Here is a 19,150-nt window from a genome sequence, read left to right on the forward strand (position 1 = left end):
GTTGTCTTAAATAAATCTAGGAAACATACAGAAGGAAATAATTACTGAGCATTTAAGTCTGAAATCACAACCCAGTGTAAAATGTGTATGCAGCTGGCTTGGGTGTGTGTGTGTTAGTTATCCAGCAAGGAAATTATTAGGTTGGGAACTGAACCTTGTCCTGTTTGGCCTCTCCATGGCACATTCACATTGTCTCAGATGTGGATTTGTGAAGAAGTTCTGCAAAACTGCTTCCCTGCTCCTTAACCAGACCTTATTACTTAGCATTGCAGCAGCAGCAACACATTTTGCAGTTCTGTGGGGATATGAATGATTCTGGAGGATATTAAAAGCAACTGTTAATATCAAAATAGGGGCTGTGTCCCAGGGTGATCCCTGCACCTCCTTCTGCAAAGCCTGTGTGTATAACAACATGAAATGAAGATAAAGCAATGTGACCCTCAGGTGTGCCTGGAGCCACCACCCAGCTCTGACTCCTCAGGACCCCTCTGCAGTGTTGGGCTGGGGAGGTGGTTGTGGCACACACAGATCTGTCTGGCCCTGGCTGTGGCTGCAGGAAATGTTTTCATGCCAAAGGAGGAGATGCCCACTGGGTTTGTGTTTGCCTCTTCATTACATCACCTGCCTGGGGATGGAATTTAGCTGCCAGGGCTGAGAAAGGGTGAGCACAGCTCTGGTCAGCAGTAGTGGCCACTGGTGGTTGAAATGGGGTGGTTTTTTTTTTAAAGTCTGCAAGTTCTGGTTCCTGTTTCCATGTAAAAATATATTAGCACTTTTCCTCTGTTTTTATGGCATAATTGCAGTAGTCATTTCACTCTGTCAGTGCCACATTTTTCAGAAGAGGGAACAGTACAGATCCTGTGACTTGCTTGTGGAGAGGCTCATCTTGTGCAGAGGGACATGGACCAGTGAGAAACAGGATTTATGTGGGGTCTTGCACTGAACTGCATCGAAAATGAATCTTTCTGTAGGTTTTATTTTACAGTAAAACACCACATCATCCCTTCAACACACAAGGCATATGGCAGCATATGGCCCAGCAGCCAGCACTGTGCCTATTTATTCCCCTTTTGCTTTGTCAAGAACTTTGTCAGGTTCCTGGGAACTTGCTAAGGAGGTGCACAGCCTCCTGTGCAATGCACATTGACCTCAATTCACACTGAAACTTGCAGAGCAGTGAGGATATTTGGACTTTTTTTCAGGTTGGAGATCCAGTTCATGGTTAAAACATTGTGTGAAAGGCAGGGAGAGGATAAATAACCTCCCTGCTAGTGAAATCCAGCTTCCTTCTTGGTAGATACTTAGATTTTTAGCTATTTCCACTGCCAGAGTGTGAAGAGACCTCAGCCCCAGCACGGGACAGAGCTACAGTCTGGATTTAAATCAGCTTTAGGATATATCTTGTGTTTCTGAGCAGTGCTGGTGTCCTGGGTCACACTGAGCTCTGACCCAGCTGTTGTTTTCCTTATTGGTGATGGGAGCAGAAATGAGTCTGTGGGTTCTTCTGGTTACATTTTGGGGTGAATGGGTGAATAGAGCAATGGCTGCAGTGGAAAAGAAATGACAGAGCAGCAAAGAAAAACATTTTCATCATAGTAATAACAATAATAAACAAAAATTGTGTTGCTCAAACCTCACAGGATGTGGCAAATAGAAGGAGCCACCCCTCAGGTGGAGTTACAGTGCCCTGCCTGTGCTCTTCTGCTCAGAGAAATGAGTTTTCTCTCATTATCTCCATGCACACACATGCCAAGCTCAGAAGTACTGCACACAAGCAGTTCCAAAGACCTGTGCCACTTGGGGCAAATAATTCTCCCTAAATACATATCCTGAAAAATAGCCACTCATGTTTGTGGCAGGGGAGGCTTGGCTCTTGTGGCCAAGATGTGGTTGCCCAGGGTGGGCTTTGTGGGCTGGTGCTGTGGCCAAGGGGTCTGTGAGCAGGCAGGGACAGCCACTCCTCTCTTCCCCAAGGTGTTTGTAACCCTCAGCTGAGCTCTGGCTGCTTTTGAGATCCCAGCTTTCTGCTCTGCTTTGGGAGGATGAAATCTTGGGATCTCATCTACGTGGCAGGAAGAATGTTCCCTGCTTGCTTCTGTTGGATGCTGTACTTGACACAGACAACTTCTTATTGCAGGATATGCTGAATGCATGTGGAACAAAAAGGGGACTTGTGCAGAGGGACTGCACAATGCACGTGGACCAGTGAGAAATAGGATTTATGAGGGGTCTTGCACTGAACTGCATCGAAAATGAATTTCTCTGTAGGTTTTTTTTGCATGGAGTCTTCCCCCCTTTGGTGCTGAGTAGTTGTGTCTGGGGTGGGTTGGAATGTGGTTTGAGCAAAGGTTACTCTGCTGTTTTCTGTGTTTCTGTGGATGTCTGCTAGAAATTTTTCTGTTGAGGTCCTGACCAATATAAAAGCAGTGGAGTGACCTCTGGTTCAGCTCCATGGTCTGCTGTGTGTGTAACTTCTGTGTTCAGCATCAGGACAAGACCTTCAGGATCTCTGGGGCCTTTGCATCCTGTATCGTGCAGGAGATGAAACCCCCATGAGCATCCAGAGACCTTTAGGGCACCTCGAAGGCACCAAGTGGGGTTCCTGGTGCAGGGAGGAGCTGAGAAGAGGCAGGGGTGAGGACAGGGTGGGAGAGGAGAGATCTACTTTCCCCAGAAGTATTTGGTGCTGTCGCCAGCTCTGATATTCCTCAGACTCCAGCCAGCCTTTCACAATAATTGGCTGCCTGGAGGTGCACTGCTGCTCGTGATGCTTTGTCATTTTACAGGGCTATAGATTTTTCACAGTGTACTCACTGGTGCTGCAGAGGCATTTTTCATGTTCTCAGCTGACAATGCATGTGCATGAACAGAGCTAGGAGGGCTTTTCAGGGGCATGTCTGCTTTATTAAGCATGCTGATTGCCATGGGTGCCCAGGGTCTGCTTGTTCCTGGATGGAGATGCACTCCTGATGCCCGGAGCCAGTCCTGCCCGAGGAGAAGGATTCCTGCAATTAGGCAGTGCTGCCCTGTTGTCTTGCTTAATGGACAAGGCAGAAGCTTTTCCTTGGAGCAGGGCATGTTTTCAGAAATGCTTTTTGGGTTGTGATGGACTCTGCAGCACCCTAAATCTTTTCAAAAGGGGCTGCGTGTCATCTGGCTTCCTGGAGCTCCTAATGGATTGGTGCTTTAATTGCAGAAGCTCTGTGACAGAGTGGTACAAGTTATGGCTGGATCAGGGGAGAAAGCAATTCAGATCTCTGGATTTATGGCAGTTGGAAACAAATCACTTGCAACCTCACTGAAGTTGTTATTTCTCTTTTTGCCTCTTCTGAAACCCTAGCAGCTAAAGGTTGATATTTTCTTCAGCAAGCAGGAAGGCTGGAGCTAGCAGGATGTTGTTTGTAGTGTCCAGGAGAAGGATGCATATGAACTTTTCCTCCCCAAACAGGCTAGGAATTAGGAGTATTTTGATAATCTTTTCAGTCACCTCAGCATCTTTCAGCAGTCTCAGGTATAGAACCAGTCAGCAAGAGGGACTGGTGATTTACCATCATGTTGTACTTGCTGAATAACCAGATCCACTGCTCACTCTGCTTTACCCTTTTTCCCTGGTATTTTTGGGGAGTGCTTCAAACCTCAGTGTTTTTATCAAAGCTGAATTATACTAACTGATGAGAGAGGAAAATGAATGAGGGGGGAATAATTAATAAACAGCAAGAAAAATTAATTCACAGGAGCCCAAAGTAAAAAGACTGAAATATGAAACAAGTCTTTTATATAGCTTTGAATAATGTAGTTATCTAGCAAAGCCTGTTTCCTTCAGATTGTTAAATCTGGTGTATGCTTGAACTCTTTGGATATGTTCCCACTTCCCTGCATCTCCCAGGGGCTTGTGAGGTTGAGGTTGGGTAACCCTTAGGATGAGGACTGATCCTTGAATAGTATGTGTGAATGTGGAACTGTGGGCATCTGTGCAACACCCTGAATTATCAACTCACTGCTGGGAGCAAGAGGAAAAGATGAAAATGAAGAGATGAAAATGTCTCTCTTGATTAAGTGTTGGTGTACAGGAGAAGATGGGGAATGCCACCTTTCCTCTGCCTTCTCTCACTTCCCTGAGACTGCTGACAGAATCTGGTTTCATTGCATGGTCAGGTAGTCACTTCCAGCTTCCTAGCTGCAACAAGAGCATGGATGTGTCATAGGATTTAGGACCAGCACATTTATTGCAGCTTAAATAAATAGGAGCTATTAGTCCAGAACTTGATTGCACTTGGTTCTGTCCAGGCAGGAGTGTTTGCCCTGGCTTGTTGCACACTATTCTGACAATATTGCACAACAGTGCTGTCAGTAGTTTGATCTTCGACCAAAGATTTTGAACAGAACCAAAAATTACATACAGTCCATTTTGGTCTGTGCACAGCTGGAAAAAAAAGAGACTCCAAAGTGAGACTTGTGAGGATAACAAGGTTCGTTTTTAATGCATGGGCTGCTTGTCTGATAGTAGTTCCCTGAATCAGATCCTGAGCCCCACGTTGTCAGCAGCAGTCACTGCTGCCAGGAGTCCACTGTACCCACAAGTGCCCCTTGGCAGGTGAATGCAGGCTGCAGAAAGTGGGCTGGGAAGGCACAGAGGTGGCTTGCAAGGTAAATGAGCCCTTAGGGCTGAGCAGCCTGGCTCAGGCACTGAGCTGAGGAAAGCAAACCTTCACCTTCCTGGGTCCCCTCCTCCAAGTGATGGTGACACTGGTGTTCTTGGCCCGTGCTCAGGGCACCTTGCTGCATGCCAGGCTGCATTATTTCCCTCAGACTGCTTGTTGTGTCAGCTTGCAGAGTGCTGCCTGCTTCCCAGTGTGGTGCTGCAGTTCAGCATCCTGTGAGTCCCAGTCCTGGGGCTGCAGCTCCCAGTTAAGCCCCGAGCTCTCTGGCATGACTTGCAGGAGAGGGGATCCTGCCCATCCCTGTCACTGGGGTACAGGCAGGGAGAGCACTGAGCCTGGGCTGGACCTGCAGTATCAGCTGCTTTGGTTAAGACTGCTTTGTTCTGACAGCATTAAATAGGTCAGTGCTCAGACATAGACCATTAAAAGCCAGGATGGGAGACTGTCCATCCAGCTTAGGTGTCTGTGTCCATTAAATTGCCTTACAGACACTGAATGACATCCAGGGGACCTGAATAAATGCACAGATAGAGGCTGTGCCCTTCTTGTTCCCCACTGCCCTATCCAGATGATTTCTGCAGTCCAGCTGGATGTGTCATGCTGGTGTCCATCGTGTCCCTGGTGTGTCCTGTGCCTTGTTCTCACACATCTTCCAGTACCCAGGCACTGAAGGGGGAAATGCCCTGGTCAGGGAGCAGGGGGTGAGGAACTGTGCTGCTGCTCGGGGTGACAGCAGTGGGGGCTTTGTCTCAGGCTTCAGGCATGGCAGGATCTGGTGTGTTCCCCTTGCTGCGTGTTATGCCAGGTGGGACTAAACCCTTGGAAAGAAGCCCATTCCTACTGCAAGATGTTATTTGTGTTATTACACTTTTTGATTTATTATTTGGACAGTGCTGTTACTTTCCCATTTTCCTTTCTGCCACTCTTTGTTGTCTGTAAGGAGGAAAAGGTGATGATCACCAGCTGCAGAGCATTTTGTGTCTTGAGCTTTTTGTGGGCAGTAAATGAGAAGCTGCTCTGTCTTTGCAACTTCTGCTCTGTTGGGTTTTTATTCTCTAATTGCTTTAAACAGTGCAGACCCCAGCATGGAGAACAGGCTGTAATTTCAGGGCTAGAATATCTGACCACCTGAATCCCATCTCCCACTGATAACCTTCACCTTCAGTCGCTGAACAGAGATGGAGTTTGGAAGAGAAGGGCAGGCAGGGGGTCTCCTGGTGCCCCTCTCCCTTAGGTGTGATGAGCTGGTTTGGTCAGGGAAGGCTCTGGGGGGATGCACTTGGCAGCTGAAGTTCTGATCTTGCCTCCGAGATGGAGAGGAATAAGTGGGTGCAGAGCTGGCCCTGTGGCAGTGCTGAGTTCCTGTGGTCTCTGCTACATCCCAAAGGAAGCAGGAGGAAGAGCAGCATCTCTGGCTTCCCAGCTAGCAAAAACCCTGTGCTGCTGCCAGCTTCTGCTCTGCTGGTTTTCCTCCTGGAGTTGTCAGACCCCTGGGGATGGCCCTGCAGACACAGAGGTGCTCAGCCCTCCCCAGCCCTCCTGGCTCTGTGGGTGCTGTCCTGGGAAGGGGTTTTTCTGCTCTGTTCGGATGGAATCTCTGTGCTGGTTCATGTTAGGCAAATCCTGTTCTTGCCACAGAGGAAAGCTGCCCTCCCCAGTGCCATGCTTGTGGCCAAGTTGGGAGTATGTGACAAGAAGAGAGCATATGCTCAGCAGTGGTTCATTGCCAGGAGCCTTCTAATGGATGTGTGTTCACATCAATATTGAAAAATCTGTTAGTTGACATGGGGAGGATGAATCTTTTGTAGATTACATAGAATGTGTGTCCCTGCACTGCAGGCTGTGAATCAATTTAAGGAAAAGAAATTGAAAGACATAATGCTGTAGAATGGCTCTTCTGGAGCACATCTAAAGTTACAGATTTTGGAGCTCTGTAGATATATAAATAAAGACACAGATACTGCCTTCAGTTTGCTGCTGGAAATGTAATAACAGAAATTATTTATTGTAGCTCAACTTTATATACTGGATTCTTCAGCAGTCACTACCAGCCTGGCCAAGTGCTGGAAGCCAGAACCTGGGCAGGTGGGATTGCTGCCTCTCCCCATAGCATCAGCCACCTTTTGTGTTGCCCTGCTGAGCAGCTCTTGATAATGTGACTTTTGCCTCTTTTTTTTCCCCTTCTTGAAGCACAGAACAAAGCTTTATGTGAGTGGCAGCCCCAGCAGGGAGGGAAGTACTTAGGCAGTGGTGCTGGATTTGCAGGGAGGGGTGATCCTACCCAAGCTTTCTAATACCTTCATTATCTTTGATGTGACCTAACCCTTGGCAATCTTGAATCCAACGTTGCCAAACAGGATTTAAATATTATAAAGATACCTGGATAGTGCCTGACAACTGAGCTGTATTCCACTGTGTCAATAAGAACGTGAAGAGATGAAAAGTGGAGAGGTTTTTCTTGGGATTTGTGTCTTTTGAGTTAGTACACCTGATGAGTAAAGGCAGGCTATTTCTCTGCCAAATTCTGTAGATTTTGTGTGTGTGTGTGAGCAACAATGTGTAAAACTCCCTCAAAGAAATTTAGAAGCAAGTATTTTTAAAGTATTTTATGAATGTGACTGAGGAGGGGCTTTGTGTTTCTTGCATCTGTTTTCAAAATTAGTGACATGAATTTAATTTCAGGGCTCAGCAGATTCCTACACAAGCAGACCCTCAGACTCTGATGTCTCTTTGGAAGAAGACAGGGAAGCAATCCGCCAGGAAAGAGAGCAGCAAGCAGCTATACAGCTTGAGAGGGCCAAGGTGTGTTCTTTCAGCTTTAATTATAATGAGGTTGTGGCTTTTATCTTTTGCCTCCTGTTAAAATTCCCCCTGCTGATTTGTAGTGATGATTCTGTCTTTTGAAATAGTTTGGCAGCTGGGTGCAGTTACCTGCAGACAAGGTGTTTGGGGGGAATACAGTGTAAATACTCCTGTGTAAATGGGGATCTTCTGTAGGGAGCTGAACTCTGCTGCCTGAGGTGAAATTCTTAGGTCTGAATTTTGGTGTATTTGGCAAATGTCCTCTGCTAGATAATTGGATACAACAAATCCCTTCTTGATTCAGAAAAGTTTCCCCTGTTTGTGATGTGTGTTTCTATTTGTAGTCCAAACCAGTAGCATTTGCTGTTAAGACAAATGTGAGTTACTGTGGAGCTCTGGATGAAGATGTTCCTGTCCCAAGCACTGCCATCTCCTTCGATGCCAAGGACTTCCTACACATTAAAGAGGTAAAACCACAGAAGCAGTAAGAGGGAATGTGAAAGGAAATAATTTTGCATGCCAAGGGCTACCATTTGAACAATCAGGTCTGTCCCAAGTCCATGTCTTGGCATTCTGTGTGAGCTTTTATCATCTAGGTGACCAGGATTGCATCACCACTAACCTGTGAGCCTTGCTGAGGGCTTAGCAGAGTTTCTTTTGTTAAAGATGAAACTTTCACCTTGCCCAAAGCTGTGCCTGTAGCTCAGCAGGATTTTGGGCATGGTTGCCCATGCTGGAATCCATAGCTTGCATGGAAGAAAGCCTTGCAGAACCTGTTTTTCAAGGATCTGGTAGGCTTGCTTGGATGGAACAAACACGGTTCCAGATTTTAGAACAGTGCTAAACTAGGTAAGAAGTAAGGTCACCCTCCTGACAGGATGAAACAGCAGCAGCAAGTGATGAGCTGCTATATTGAGAATGTGTCCTGTATGTCTCATCTGTCATTTTACAAGACTGTGCATGATGTGCTTGCTTCAAAGATGAAGTGGCAACAATTACTGACAACACAGAAGAAATCATGGGCTTGGCAGCCAATGGGGATGAACTGTAATCCTCCCACATGCTGAATGCAAAGAATAACATATGGGAGGTGGTGACCTCATGCAGATCACCTGCTGCATCCCCATCCTGCCTGCTGCTCAGATCTGCTCAGCATACACTGATCCTGAGCTGAGGGCTGGAAACACCCCTCAGAGCTCCACGAGCTGCTAATGGAAGAAAGATTCCTACATTCCAGCCATACATCTAGAACCAAACCAGAAGGGGTAATGCTGGTGGGACTCAGGTTTTTACAGTGGTTTGCAGATTTCACTGATCTGCAGCAGCAAAACACAGTTCTGTTGACTCAGGCAGAAGCATCTTTTAAAATGAAGCTTTGCACACTGAAACAGGGTCATAACAGCCTAAAGAATATGAAATGATAAAATAATGGAACCTCTTGCATAAGGAACAGCTATATAAAGAGGACAGGTTTAAAAGATCAGGGTGTGAGGATAGCTGTGTACATTAATATTTGTGTTTGTAGGGATTAATGAAAAGGCTAATTTAATTTTCAATAGTATTGAGGCTCTGGATGTTTCAGAGACTTCAGCTGAGCATCATTGTACCTTTGACAACTATAATGTGGTAGTTATGTGCTTGAGAACTTAAGTGTAGAGAATATAGAGACAAGAGAAATTATCATTATTGAGATTTCTGTGATAACTTTTCCTAGAGGCATGCAGACAGAACTGGTAGACTCGTGCTGCTCTTAATGGTTTCTGAGTTGGTTGTGCAATAGAATGGGGTTTTATTGAACACTGAGGTGCCTAATGAAGCACAGCAGAGTATAAGGTTTTTAGATGTTTTTCTTCAAAAGCTCTGCTGGCAGCCAGCTCCTACAAATCCTTTTCCACTACAACATCCACTATAACACTGCTTTTCATTTTTCCATCATTCAAGTGAGGCCAGGCTTTCAATAATGCAGGAAAAACTATGGTACTAAAGGTTGATGATAAAATTAAATTTAATATGTCCAGTTACATAGTAAAGTTTCTTCCTAAAGGTGAATTTTTCTTCAGCTGTCATATATTTAAAAAGAAATGCCTCCAAGGGGTTTACCTACCTCTAGGCAGCAGCACTATAAAAACCCCATTTTTAGAGAGGTGTCACAGCTCTGGTTAGAGCTCTGTCATAGCATTAAGTAGGTATGGGTTTGCTTCATTGCTAGAGCAGGTAAATTTTCTATGTTGTCTTGGGTGGGTTGGTCTTTATTTTGGTTTCTTTTTAAATGGTATTTGTAGAGTTTTTCCACCACACAAGGTTTTTGTGAAGGAATAACTTTAATAACATCCATACAAGTACTTGAAAAGGAAAAATTATGGTGGTGATCTTTAGTGTAGAGCATTACATTTCACAAGAAGCCAGTAACTGGGTTTTTTGGTGGTGATCTGATGATGTTATTTTTATGTTTGACTTCTTCATATGGCTGCTCTGAGGTAGTTTGGTGGCCTCGGTTCACCAGAAGTTGGTTCAGATGATTAAATCACCACTTAGTTGGTGCCATCAGAGGAGAAGTCACAGCAGGACGTGTTGGGGCAGATAAGAGAGAAGCCAGTACTGCCACAGATAATGCTGCACAGAAGACATCAACCTCCCAAACACCTTCCAGCACCTCTCAGCTTCACTTCAAGTCACACAAACCGAGGCGCTGCGGAGTCCAGGATTGGAAATAACAAAATAAAGGGGGGTTTGGACATGGAGGTTTTGAACTGAAGCCAGTAACTTTTCTGTGTTCCAGAAATATAATAATGACTGGTGGATAGGAAGGCTGGTTAAGGAGGGCTGTGAGATTGGCTTTATCCCAAGCCCACTCAGACTGGAGAATATCCGCATTCAGCAGGAGCAGAAGAGAGGACGTTTCCATGGAGGGTAAGAGTGCTGTAACCTTTTAAAATAATTTAAAAATCGTGTCTGACACCAGGCAGTATTTTCAAAGGTCACTTGATTCTCTTCTTATTGCAGTGCATTTGGAGGAGTGTTTGATTTGGGCTTCCAAACGAAAATTTGTGTTTGCAGAGCATAGATGTGCTCGATATTGATGATGAGAAACAAGAAAAAAATGTGTATTGACTTTAGGAAAGATCAGTAAAACAGTGTGAGTGGCATGGATGGAGGTTTCTGAAGGGCTAGAGAAATTTAAGTTCCCATAAGTTCAAGTCAGCTTGGTCCTCAAAGGCTGACAGGTTTTTTTTCCCAGCTGTTATGGTCTTAAGGTAGGGGGGAAGGGGTTGTGTGGCTTTTTTGTTGTTTGGTTTTGTTTTGATTTTGGGTTTTTTTTCCTCTTTCTCTCTTTTGGGCAAAACCAGACTTCTCACACTTCATAGAGATGAAAAATATAAACTTGGTCGTAGGTCTAGAAAGTAAAACTCAGCTCTCATAATCCCAGTTCAGCCACTGAAGTCTCTCTTCTGTTGACACACAAAATACTTCCTTATTACTCTAATTGCATTACTACTAGGGTATTATTCCCAGTAATTGGAATTTAAATGGTCACAGAGATAAGGAGGACAAAACTTTTACAACTGCAGAGTAAAGAGACATGAGCCAGCTTAATCTGGACCTAATAGGTAGTAGAGAGAGGAACATAATTTAGCCTGTAAATTACTGTCAGGTAGTTGACATACTAATCTGTTTAACCAAGGTCAGGAATCATTTCAAGCAGAAACCAGCTGGGGAAATGGTTTTAGAACGAGCAGAATTAGCTGTGCTTTTTCCAAACTGCTTTCATAATTTTTGAAATAGCTTCAGGGGAAGCCAATGTATCTCACTGTGAGAAGGAAGATTATCTCATTCAGAGAGAGGGACACTAAGAGAGTGTTCAGGATTCTGTTTCAGATACAGCATGGTAAGAGAAACTTTCTGCTTGTGTCCACACCTGACTCCACCAAATCACCAGTTCTTACAGAGATTCTGTCTAATCTGACCTGTGGAGAGTATTAGGAATAAAACCAAGTATGAACCAGACTGGGGATATGTTGTACAGGATACCTATTAAGATTTCAGGTAGTTTGCACTAACACTCCTAGGTTTGTATGATAGAATTAGCAAGCAATGAATGGTGATAGCTTATTTCTGGGCACTTCTCTTAGGAATATTCAGATCTGTAGCTCCAGATAAAAGCTTGGCTCAGTCTGGAGAGGAACCTGCTCTCTCCTCATGGCCTGCCTCATCTTTCAGCCATAGAACTCTACTGAATTACTTTGGTTTCCCCATGTCCCTGCTTCTCCCCTCAGAGGAAGCTTTCCCAGAGCAGGAATGTGGATGAAGACTCTCCTTTACCTTGTGGTTTCTCATTGCTGCTGTCTAAAACCTCAGCATTTGCAGCTCTGGGCTCTTGGTGTTAATGGGGCTCTTTCTGACACCACAGGAAATCAAGTGGAAATTCTTCTTCAAGTCTTGGAGAAATGGTTTCTGGCACATTTCGAGCCACTCCCACTTCTACTGGTAAGACAGGATTTTATTTAAGGAAATTCTTGCTATTCCTAGAACTTCTGTTTCAAAAACTGAGTGTGGAAAATGAGTGATTCCCCCTTTTGCTGACTTACTGAGACATTCTCCAGAAAAGTGCTTGCATGTGGAGGTGGAAAAGGCATCTATTTCTTGACATGCAGTGGTTGCCAAGGGGCTGGGGAAAAAAAATCTTGGGAAAAGTGGCAGCTTCCCCCCAGAGTGGAATGAATGACCAGGTTAAACTGGGCTGACCACAGGGGAGGTGCACTGGGAGAAATCAGAAGTTCTTGGCAAAGGGAGTGTTGTTTGCAAGTGTTATGCCTGACATACACAGTGTGTGTTTTTTAACCAAGTTCTCATTTGGTCTTTTAGCAAAACAGAAACAAAAAGTGGTAAGTAGTGCTTTAATTTTCATTTTATTTTATCTCATTCTAATACATAATTCCCAGGCTTGTCATGGATCCTTGGTTACCCATCTGAAGGGTTCTTTTCTTCTTCCAGACAGAACATATTCCCCCCTATGATGTGGTACCATCAATGAGGCCAGTTGTCTTGGTGGGTCCATCCCTGAAAGGCTATGAGGTATGTAGTCCAGGTAGCAGTTTCTTACCTTATCCTCAGTACATTCAGTGCCTGTGGCCCAGTGCCAGTGTTTTATGGTAATTTAAGCTCAAATAATTGTTAACAAGGTTACTGAGGAGCTAAGAGCATGGTTAGCACTTTGCACCCTTTGGCTGAGGTACCAGCTGAGCTTCTTCCTACCTTGCAGCAGTTCCTGTGCATTGTGATGGCTCAGGGTGGGTGATTTCAGTACACTGCAGGCATGCTGCAGCTTCACTGCTTCCAGCACACTCCCCAGTCATAATCTTTTGTACAGTTTTTTTCTTGATTAAATCAAGTGAGAAAAACAGTGTTTGTGTCCACTACAAGGAAAAAAAGTTGGAGCAATTAAATGAATTACTTAGACTTCTGTATACATGTGAAATTTGGGTCAAAGTAGCACATGCTTTGAACTTAATTGGGCAAACATTCTGAAGAGGCTCTCTGGTGGTTCTCCTTTTTTCACTTATAAAAACTGTTGGCAAATGAAGTAGCTGGACTGTTGCAGCATATTCAGGTTTGTTCACCTGAAACTGAATACGGGGACTTACTATTTCAGCATGTTTTCTTGACTTGTGTAAAAGCATATTAGCATAGTGGAGTATATTCAGAAACCTTGAACCCTTCTGCCTCTGTTCCCCCTGGAGGTTGGGATGTAACTGTGCTCAGATAAACCAGACACCCATTTTCCAAGGCTGCTGCAGATTGAAATGAGCATTTAACACGTGCTAAACGAGCACAGGCTTCTAGCAGGGCATTTTGGTGAACTTAACCATCTGTTAAATGTTTTGCTGAATGAGGAACTAAATGAACATGAACATAAAATCAAAGATACACTTCGTTTGGCTTAATTAATGTTGTTAGCAGTTTATAGGATATTATTAAACATATTGGAATGGTTCTTTTTGGGAAGATCACAACATGGTACCACTGCTAGCATAATGCAGTGTTTTTGCATGGGTTTGGGTTGGGGTTTTTTTTGTAAGAATGATTGAAAGTGGTGTTTGGTGAAGCAGGAATTATGTACTTCATGTTCTGCTCTCTGCCTTTTAATGTTATGGTGATGTTTTCTTGACAGGAGTAAATTCATCCATTGACTTCCATGGTGCTGCAGCACAGATGAATTTGCATAGGGACTCTCAGGTTGAGGGGGGACAGAGGCTTTTTGTTAATTAATACCTTTACAAACATGCCACCCCATCTTTGATTAAGAAAATAATACTGGACATGACATCTTGAATGGTAACACAGTCACAAGATGAATTTCAGCTGCAAATAGTGGTCAACATAACAGAAACATATTGATTTTTCTTTGCAATCTATATGGGAAAGTTCTTTTGACTTCTTTTTTTCCTTGAGTAAATTCTCTAAGAACCATTTTGAAAGACAGCTGAGGAGAAATAAACTGCCAGAGGCCTGGGGGCTTTGATTAAGTTCCTGTCTAGGCTGGGAGACAATAGGTGTCAGCCTGAGTTGTCCTGAAAAAGACAAGCAGCTCACTCAATGAAGTAGGTGAGAGCTGCTGGGGCTGAGTTTCTCTCAGATGCTTTCCCTGGTACAGGAATGGGAACATTAATTTTTTCAGCTTGTAATCCTCTCTGAACATCCTCCTCCTCTCTCTGAGCAGTCACCCAGCACAAGACATCTTGTAGCTGGAGTTCTAAACCATTCTAATCATGTTACTGTAGGAAAAAAAACAAAGAAATGATCTCTCCAACCCAAATAGTCCCGTGTGCCTCTGCCACGTGGTGCATCCTCTGGGGAATGGTGTCAGGAGGGAAGGTGGTGGGGTGTGCTCTGATGAGGGCAAGGCAAGAGCAGAAGGAGTGACAGCTCCCACATCCTCCCTGCCAGAGTTTGGGGAATGAGTCAGAGAACTTGCAAGTGTTGATTACCAAGCCTGCTGCCCAGAGCATGGAAGTTAACTGGTTGCTACCTGCAGAAGGTATTAATTGGTGGCACTGTCCTTACCTTCCACTCACCTCTTTTCTTACTTTTTGACTCCTTTTTCTCCCTGTCAATCCTCCCTGCTCAACCTTCCTCCCCTCTGCAAAGGTGACAGACATGATGCAGAAAGCTCTCTTTGACTTCCTGAAGCACAGGTTTGATGGGAGGTGAGAAACCCTGTCCTGCTCATGCTGTTCCCCCCGTGTGTCACTAACATTTTAGTGGTTTGTTTGTTGGTTTTTTTAGTGCAAGAAGATTGATGCATGTTCAGAACTGATTTGCCAGCTTTGTTACCAACACTGAAAGGCAGCCAGCCCTGGGCTGCAACACAACTAAGGTGTTACTAGAGGTGCATGTGTCTTTATGGCTGCTGTGTCTGTAGTAAGATTTCTTGAGTTTGATAGAATTACTCTGCCTCAGTGTCTTACCAGCCTGAAGTTAGGGGAGAAATTAGATGGAGTGACAGTAGGATGCATGGAGAAAACCAAAATATCTTTAAAGCTGGCATTCCCAGGTCAGGTGTTTAATGCTTAAAGCAGGCTGTGCCCCTTGTCCAGCTGGGTCAGTGGGACTGAGTGGACTGCTGGTTTGTTTCAGTGAGCTCTCCAGTCCCTTTTTTGGGTGGAACACTTGGGAAAGCATGACTGAATGCACCTAAAAGGACAGTTTTATGAGTAATCCTTTGGGCATATGATCATTTCTTAATCACAGGCTACAGGTGTACTGCAGGACCAGCTCAGCCAGTCACTGGAGTGTGCAGGCAACAAATATAAGTGCCTCTTGATTTTTATTTTGAAGTTGCTCTGTTTGGGCCAGGTTCATTCCAGCACTTCCCTGAAGTTCCAGGCTCCTGTGCAGCAGGATATTCTCTAAATAAAACTCATCACACCCTAGCCCTGAAATAAGAATCAGGAACACCAGATTTCAGTAAGGTGCAGCAGCAGTGCCTCAAACCAGCACCTGAAAGAAAAAAAAAATCAACTCCTAAATATTCTCAGTAGCCAAAATGCTTAAGAAGGAAATGCTGAACAATATAAAATACATAGAAAAAAATTCATCAGAACTTCAGAAATTCTAAAGAGGGTTCATCTTGCTCAGCTGATGAGCTGTGAGAGGGATAATTTGGATTTCTTTGCTAGGATTGTGTGCTTGGTCCTTGGCATCTCCTCCTTTCCAGTGGAGCTCATCAGCAGCTGTAGCTTGGGATGTGCTGCCCTTCCTTCATCCTAGTTTGTTTGCTATATTCCAAGTATGAAGAGGGGCTCAGAGTGTGCTAGCTGGGACATGACAGGAAGTCAGGTTTGAAACTGCCTTGCACAGTGAGTGGCTCTGGGACAGAGAAAATAATTGTGTCTGTTGTTTAGAAGAGGTGGAGTGGGATTTATGGTCAAGGTACCCCTTGGGGTGCTGTGAGGAGATGGCAGCTTAGACATGAACAGCTTAAAGAAAGAAGAGAACTTGTGTGTGTAAAATATCTCCTCTCCTGCCCTGTCTCTGACTGCCCAGCTGAGGTGATCTGAGCCCTGCTCTACAGCCTGACAGATGAAGCACTCTACGTGGCAGCCTGCAGTTAAATTTGGCATTTTTCTGAGCTGTTCCTGCATCCTGACAGTGCCTCCTCTCCCCACTCCTGAGCAGATGGACTCCTCTGCTCCCACTGCAGCTCATCCCACCAGTGCCTGTTTGCACTGGGGGTGGGTACAGACCTGCAGCAGATGTTCTCTTCCAGCTGTTGGCAGAGGGCTGTCAGCTTGCCATATGCTGGCGGTTAACTGGGAGTCATTGTTTGAGGTAGGAAACCATGGCAACTGGAAGTGATAAGTCATCTCCAGCTGCCACCATGTGATTGCTGGGAATATATCCTTTATGAGGTGTATTTTTATACCCTGTATGAGAATGTACTCATCAGAGGCCTGATCTGTGAAGATCAGCAGTGCATAAACACAGAGAAGAAAATGCAGAGCACACTGAGATGCTCCCATTTGGGCTGCTCAGCCTGCTCCTTGCCTTGTGCCTCTTTCTTCTCCCCCACCATGCCCTTGGGCTGCACAGAGGGGCAAAAGGGAGAGATTCTGCCTGGAGCCAGGTGCTGTTTGCAGCTCTGGCTGCCATTAGCAGCACTGGCAACTGGGACAGTAGGAGTAGGAAACTTCTGCACTGAGAAAGCTCAGTGCCACGAGGAAGCAACTGACTTGAGCTCTGAGGACCTTTAGGAAAATGAATTAATCTCATTTTCAGGCACCTCAACTGCTTCTTGGTCCTCCTGCCAACTTCCATGGCTTTGTAGTCTTTCTCCTCCCTCCCTTTAATTTTTTTGTCCCAACTCTTCTGCAGTTTTGTGACAGGTCCCCATTACCAAGGAGGGAAATGGCTGCCCAAGGAGGAGCTTTTCAAAAGACTTCAGTAGGGCTTCCAACTAGCAGAACTCCTCCTTCCCTGTCTCTTAATACACCTGGCTTCTGTCAGCTCCTTCTTTTGGGATGGCAACATCCTCTCCTGGCCAGGGAACTAAAGCAGAGGCAGCAGGGCTGGGCTGGCACAAGGCACTCAGGGAACAGCTGCTGCAGAGCCTCTCACTCCATCATTTTCTACATGCATTGTGTTTAATCACTGCTGCAGAGACCAAACCTGACCCTGTACACCACCTGAAAAGGAAAAAGGCAAAGGCACAATTTTTTTCTTAACATCTGTCAGCAGCAGTGGTACTTAAAGGTACTCCTTACTCAACAGGAGCAAAGTGCTGCTCTTAGCTGGCTCAGCAGCTGAGCACTTGTGGTCCTTCCTCTGTTCCACATCTCTGATTCCAGCAGTCACAGATCTAGGACCCAGAGGTGTGATCTGGACCACTGTGTTGTATCATCACTTCTAGACCCATGATGTATCCATTTCTCCCATTTCTTTTTGAAACTCATTTACACTCCCGGTCTCTGCTGTAATTTCTGGCAATAAATTTATTTATGTCTTAGGTAGAAAAAGTGCTATTGTTTTAACTCTGCATCTGATAATTTCACTTGGAGCTGCATAAACCTTGTATGGAATGGCTGCTGGTCATTTCCAGCATCCTTTCTGCCCATGATTCATGGTTCTTTGGCTCATCACAGTCTTCCTATATGGATTTTATGAGAAGTGATTACATGGTCTTTGTTTTACAACCTGTTGTCTCATCAGCTCATTGACAGGTGAAGTAAAAAAAGGGCCTTCCTGAAGTTAAGCAGGAGGCTCCAGCAGTGCAGATGGCTGTAGCTCAACTTTTCTCCTGTTCACCAAGTGATTTACCCATCAGGTCAGCTCCCTGCCTGCAGGAGGAGGGTATGTTTGGAGGAGCAGCCTCCCCAGAGCAAGCAGCTCTCTTGGCTCACTCACAGGCACTCAGAAATGAGTAACTTGGGCTCAGGTGTCCAAACGTGGCCTTTCTTACCCCTCAGCAGTGCCAGGTTTCATCTCAGGTTTTGGCCATCTGGTTGGGGAAGTGCAGTTCCTGCTTTGACTCTGTTGTTCTCTCTGCCCCAGGACGTGCATGGCTTGGGAGTATTTCTGGTGCTGTGTCAGGAGTGAGTTGGGGAGGAGACAAGTTAACAAAAGGCATTAAGTAGAATTAGCAGAAACTCACTGCCAGACACTGCAGTAGTGTAGGGAACAGAAAATATTTTACATTTATGCAGCATTTCTCTTCCCCTGTTCCTTAATGATGATATAACTGGGCTATAAAACTGCCCGAGTGGTGTTTTATTGTACTTGCACTTTGGAGTGGAATGTAGCTGTAAATCCTGCCCAGTGCACTGAAAATTTGACTGCTGTGTTTTTGTTCTGTCCTGTGTTCTTACTCATAGGATATCAATAACTAGAGTGACAGCTGACATTTCTCTTGCTAAGAGGTCTGTGCTAAACAATCCCAGCAAGAGGGCAATAATTGAGCGGTCAAACACAAGATCCAGTTTAGGTAAGACATGGACACATGGAATGCTGAACGTGGTCACCTGCTGGAGGAGAGGGACAGGGTTTCAGCCTTCAGGACATCATCAGTTCTGTGTTTTGAAATGTCTCTGCAGCATTTCCCAGTATAATTCCCAACTTCACCTACTCAAATAGAGGAGTTCTGTCTGACTGGGGAGTGGCACAAAGTGCTCTGTTACCCTCAGGTGAAGCAGTGACCTGGGGTAGAACAAGCAGTATCCTAACCATTAATTGCCCAGGATGAGTTGGGGACCTGCAGATGGGTTCAGTGCTGTTTTGTCCCAACCATTAATGGCACAGGATGAGTTGGGGACCTGCAGATGGGTTCAGTGCTGTTTTGTCCCAACCATTAATGGCACAGGATGAGTTGGGGACCTGTAGCTGGGTTCAGTGCTGTTGTATCCTAACCATTAACTGCCCAGGGTGAGTTGGGGACCTGCAGATGGGTTCAGTGCTGTTTTGTCCCAACCATTAATTGCCCAGGGTGAGTTGGGGACCTGTAGCTGGGCTCAGTGCTGTTTCCTCCCAAGGTGAGTTGGCCTCCCAACTCCCTCTTCTCAGCTTTGTGCTTTTGAGTTCTACATCACAAGAGCACAAAGAGCTTTTCCCTTGTCCAGCCAAGAAGGGAACATACTGGCATTGTAGTACAGGAGTAGGCACCCCAAAAGGAAGTGCTGCAGGATAGTACCAAACCT

The 19,150-nt window shown here is 45.1% G+C and overlaps 1 protein-coding gene across 2 annotated transcripts in view; it reads left to right on the plus strand.

Annotated features, from left to right (window-relative positions):
* CACNB4 (calcium voltage-gated channel auxiliary subunit beta 4) overlaps positions 1-19,150 on the plus strand; it is a 49,260-nt gene that overhangs the window by 19,830 nt on the left and 10,280 nt on the right. For both annotated transcript variants that reach the window (XM_030454583.1, XM_030454582.1), the window contains exons 2-9: positions 7,344-7,463; positions 7,808-7,930; positions 10,243-10,373; positions 11,872-11,948; positions 12,327-12,346; positions 12,456-12,536; positions 14,610-14,668; positions 18,332-18,441. In XM_030454583.1, the coding sequence (XP_030310443.1) occupies positions 7,344-7,463; positions 7,808-7,930; positions 10,243-10,373; positions 11,872-11,948; positions 12,327-12,346; positions 12,456-12,536; positions 14,610-14,668; positions 18,332-18,441 (721 nt within the window). The remainder of the gene's footprint in view (positions 1-7,343; positions 7,464-7,807; positions 7,931-10,242; positions 10,374-11,871; positions 11,949-12,326; positions 12,347-12,455; positions 12,537-14,609; positions 14,669-18,331; positions 18,442-19,150) is intronic.

The sequence above is a fragment of the Calypte anna genome, chromosome 7 (assembly GCF_003957555.1).
Source record: "Calypte anna isolate BGI_N300 chromosome 7, bCalAnn1_v1.p, whole genome shotgun sequence".
Classification (NCBI taxonomy): Eukaryota; Metazoa; Chordata; class Aves; order Apodiformes; family Trochilidae; genus Calypte; species Calypte anna.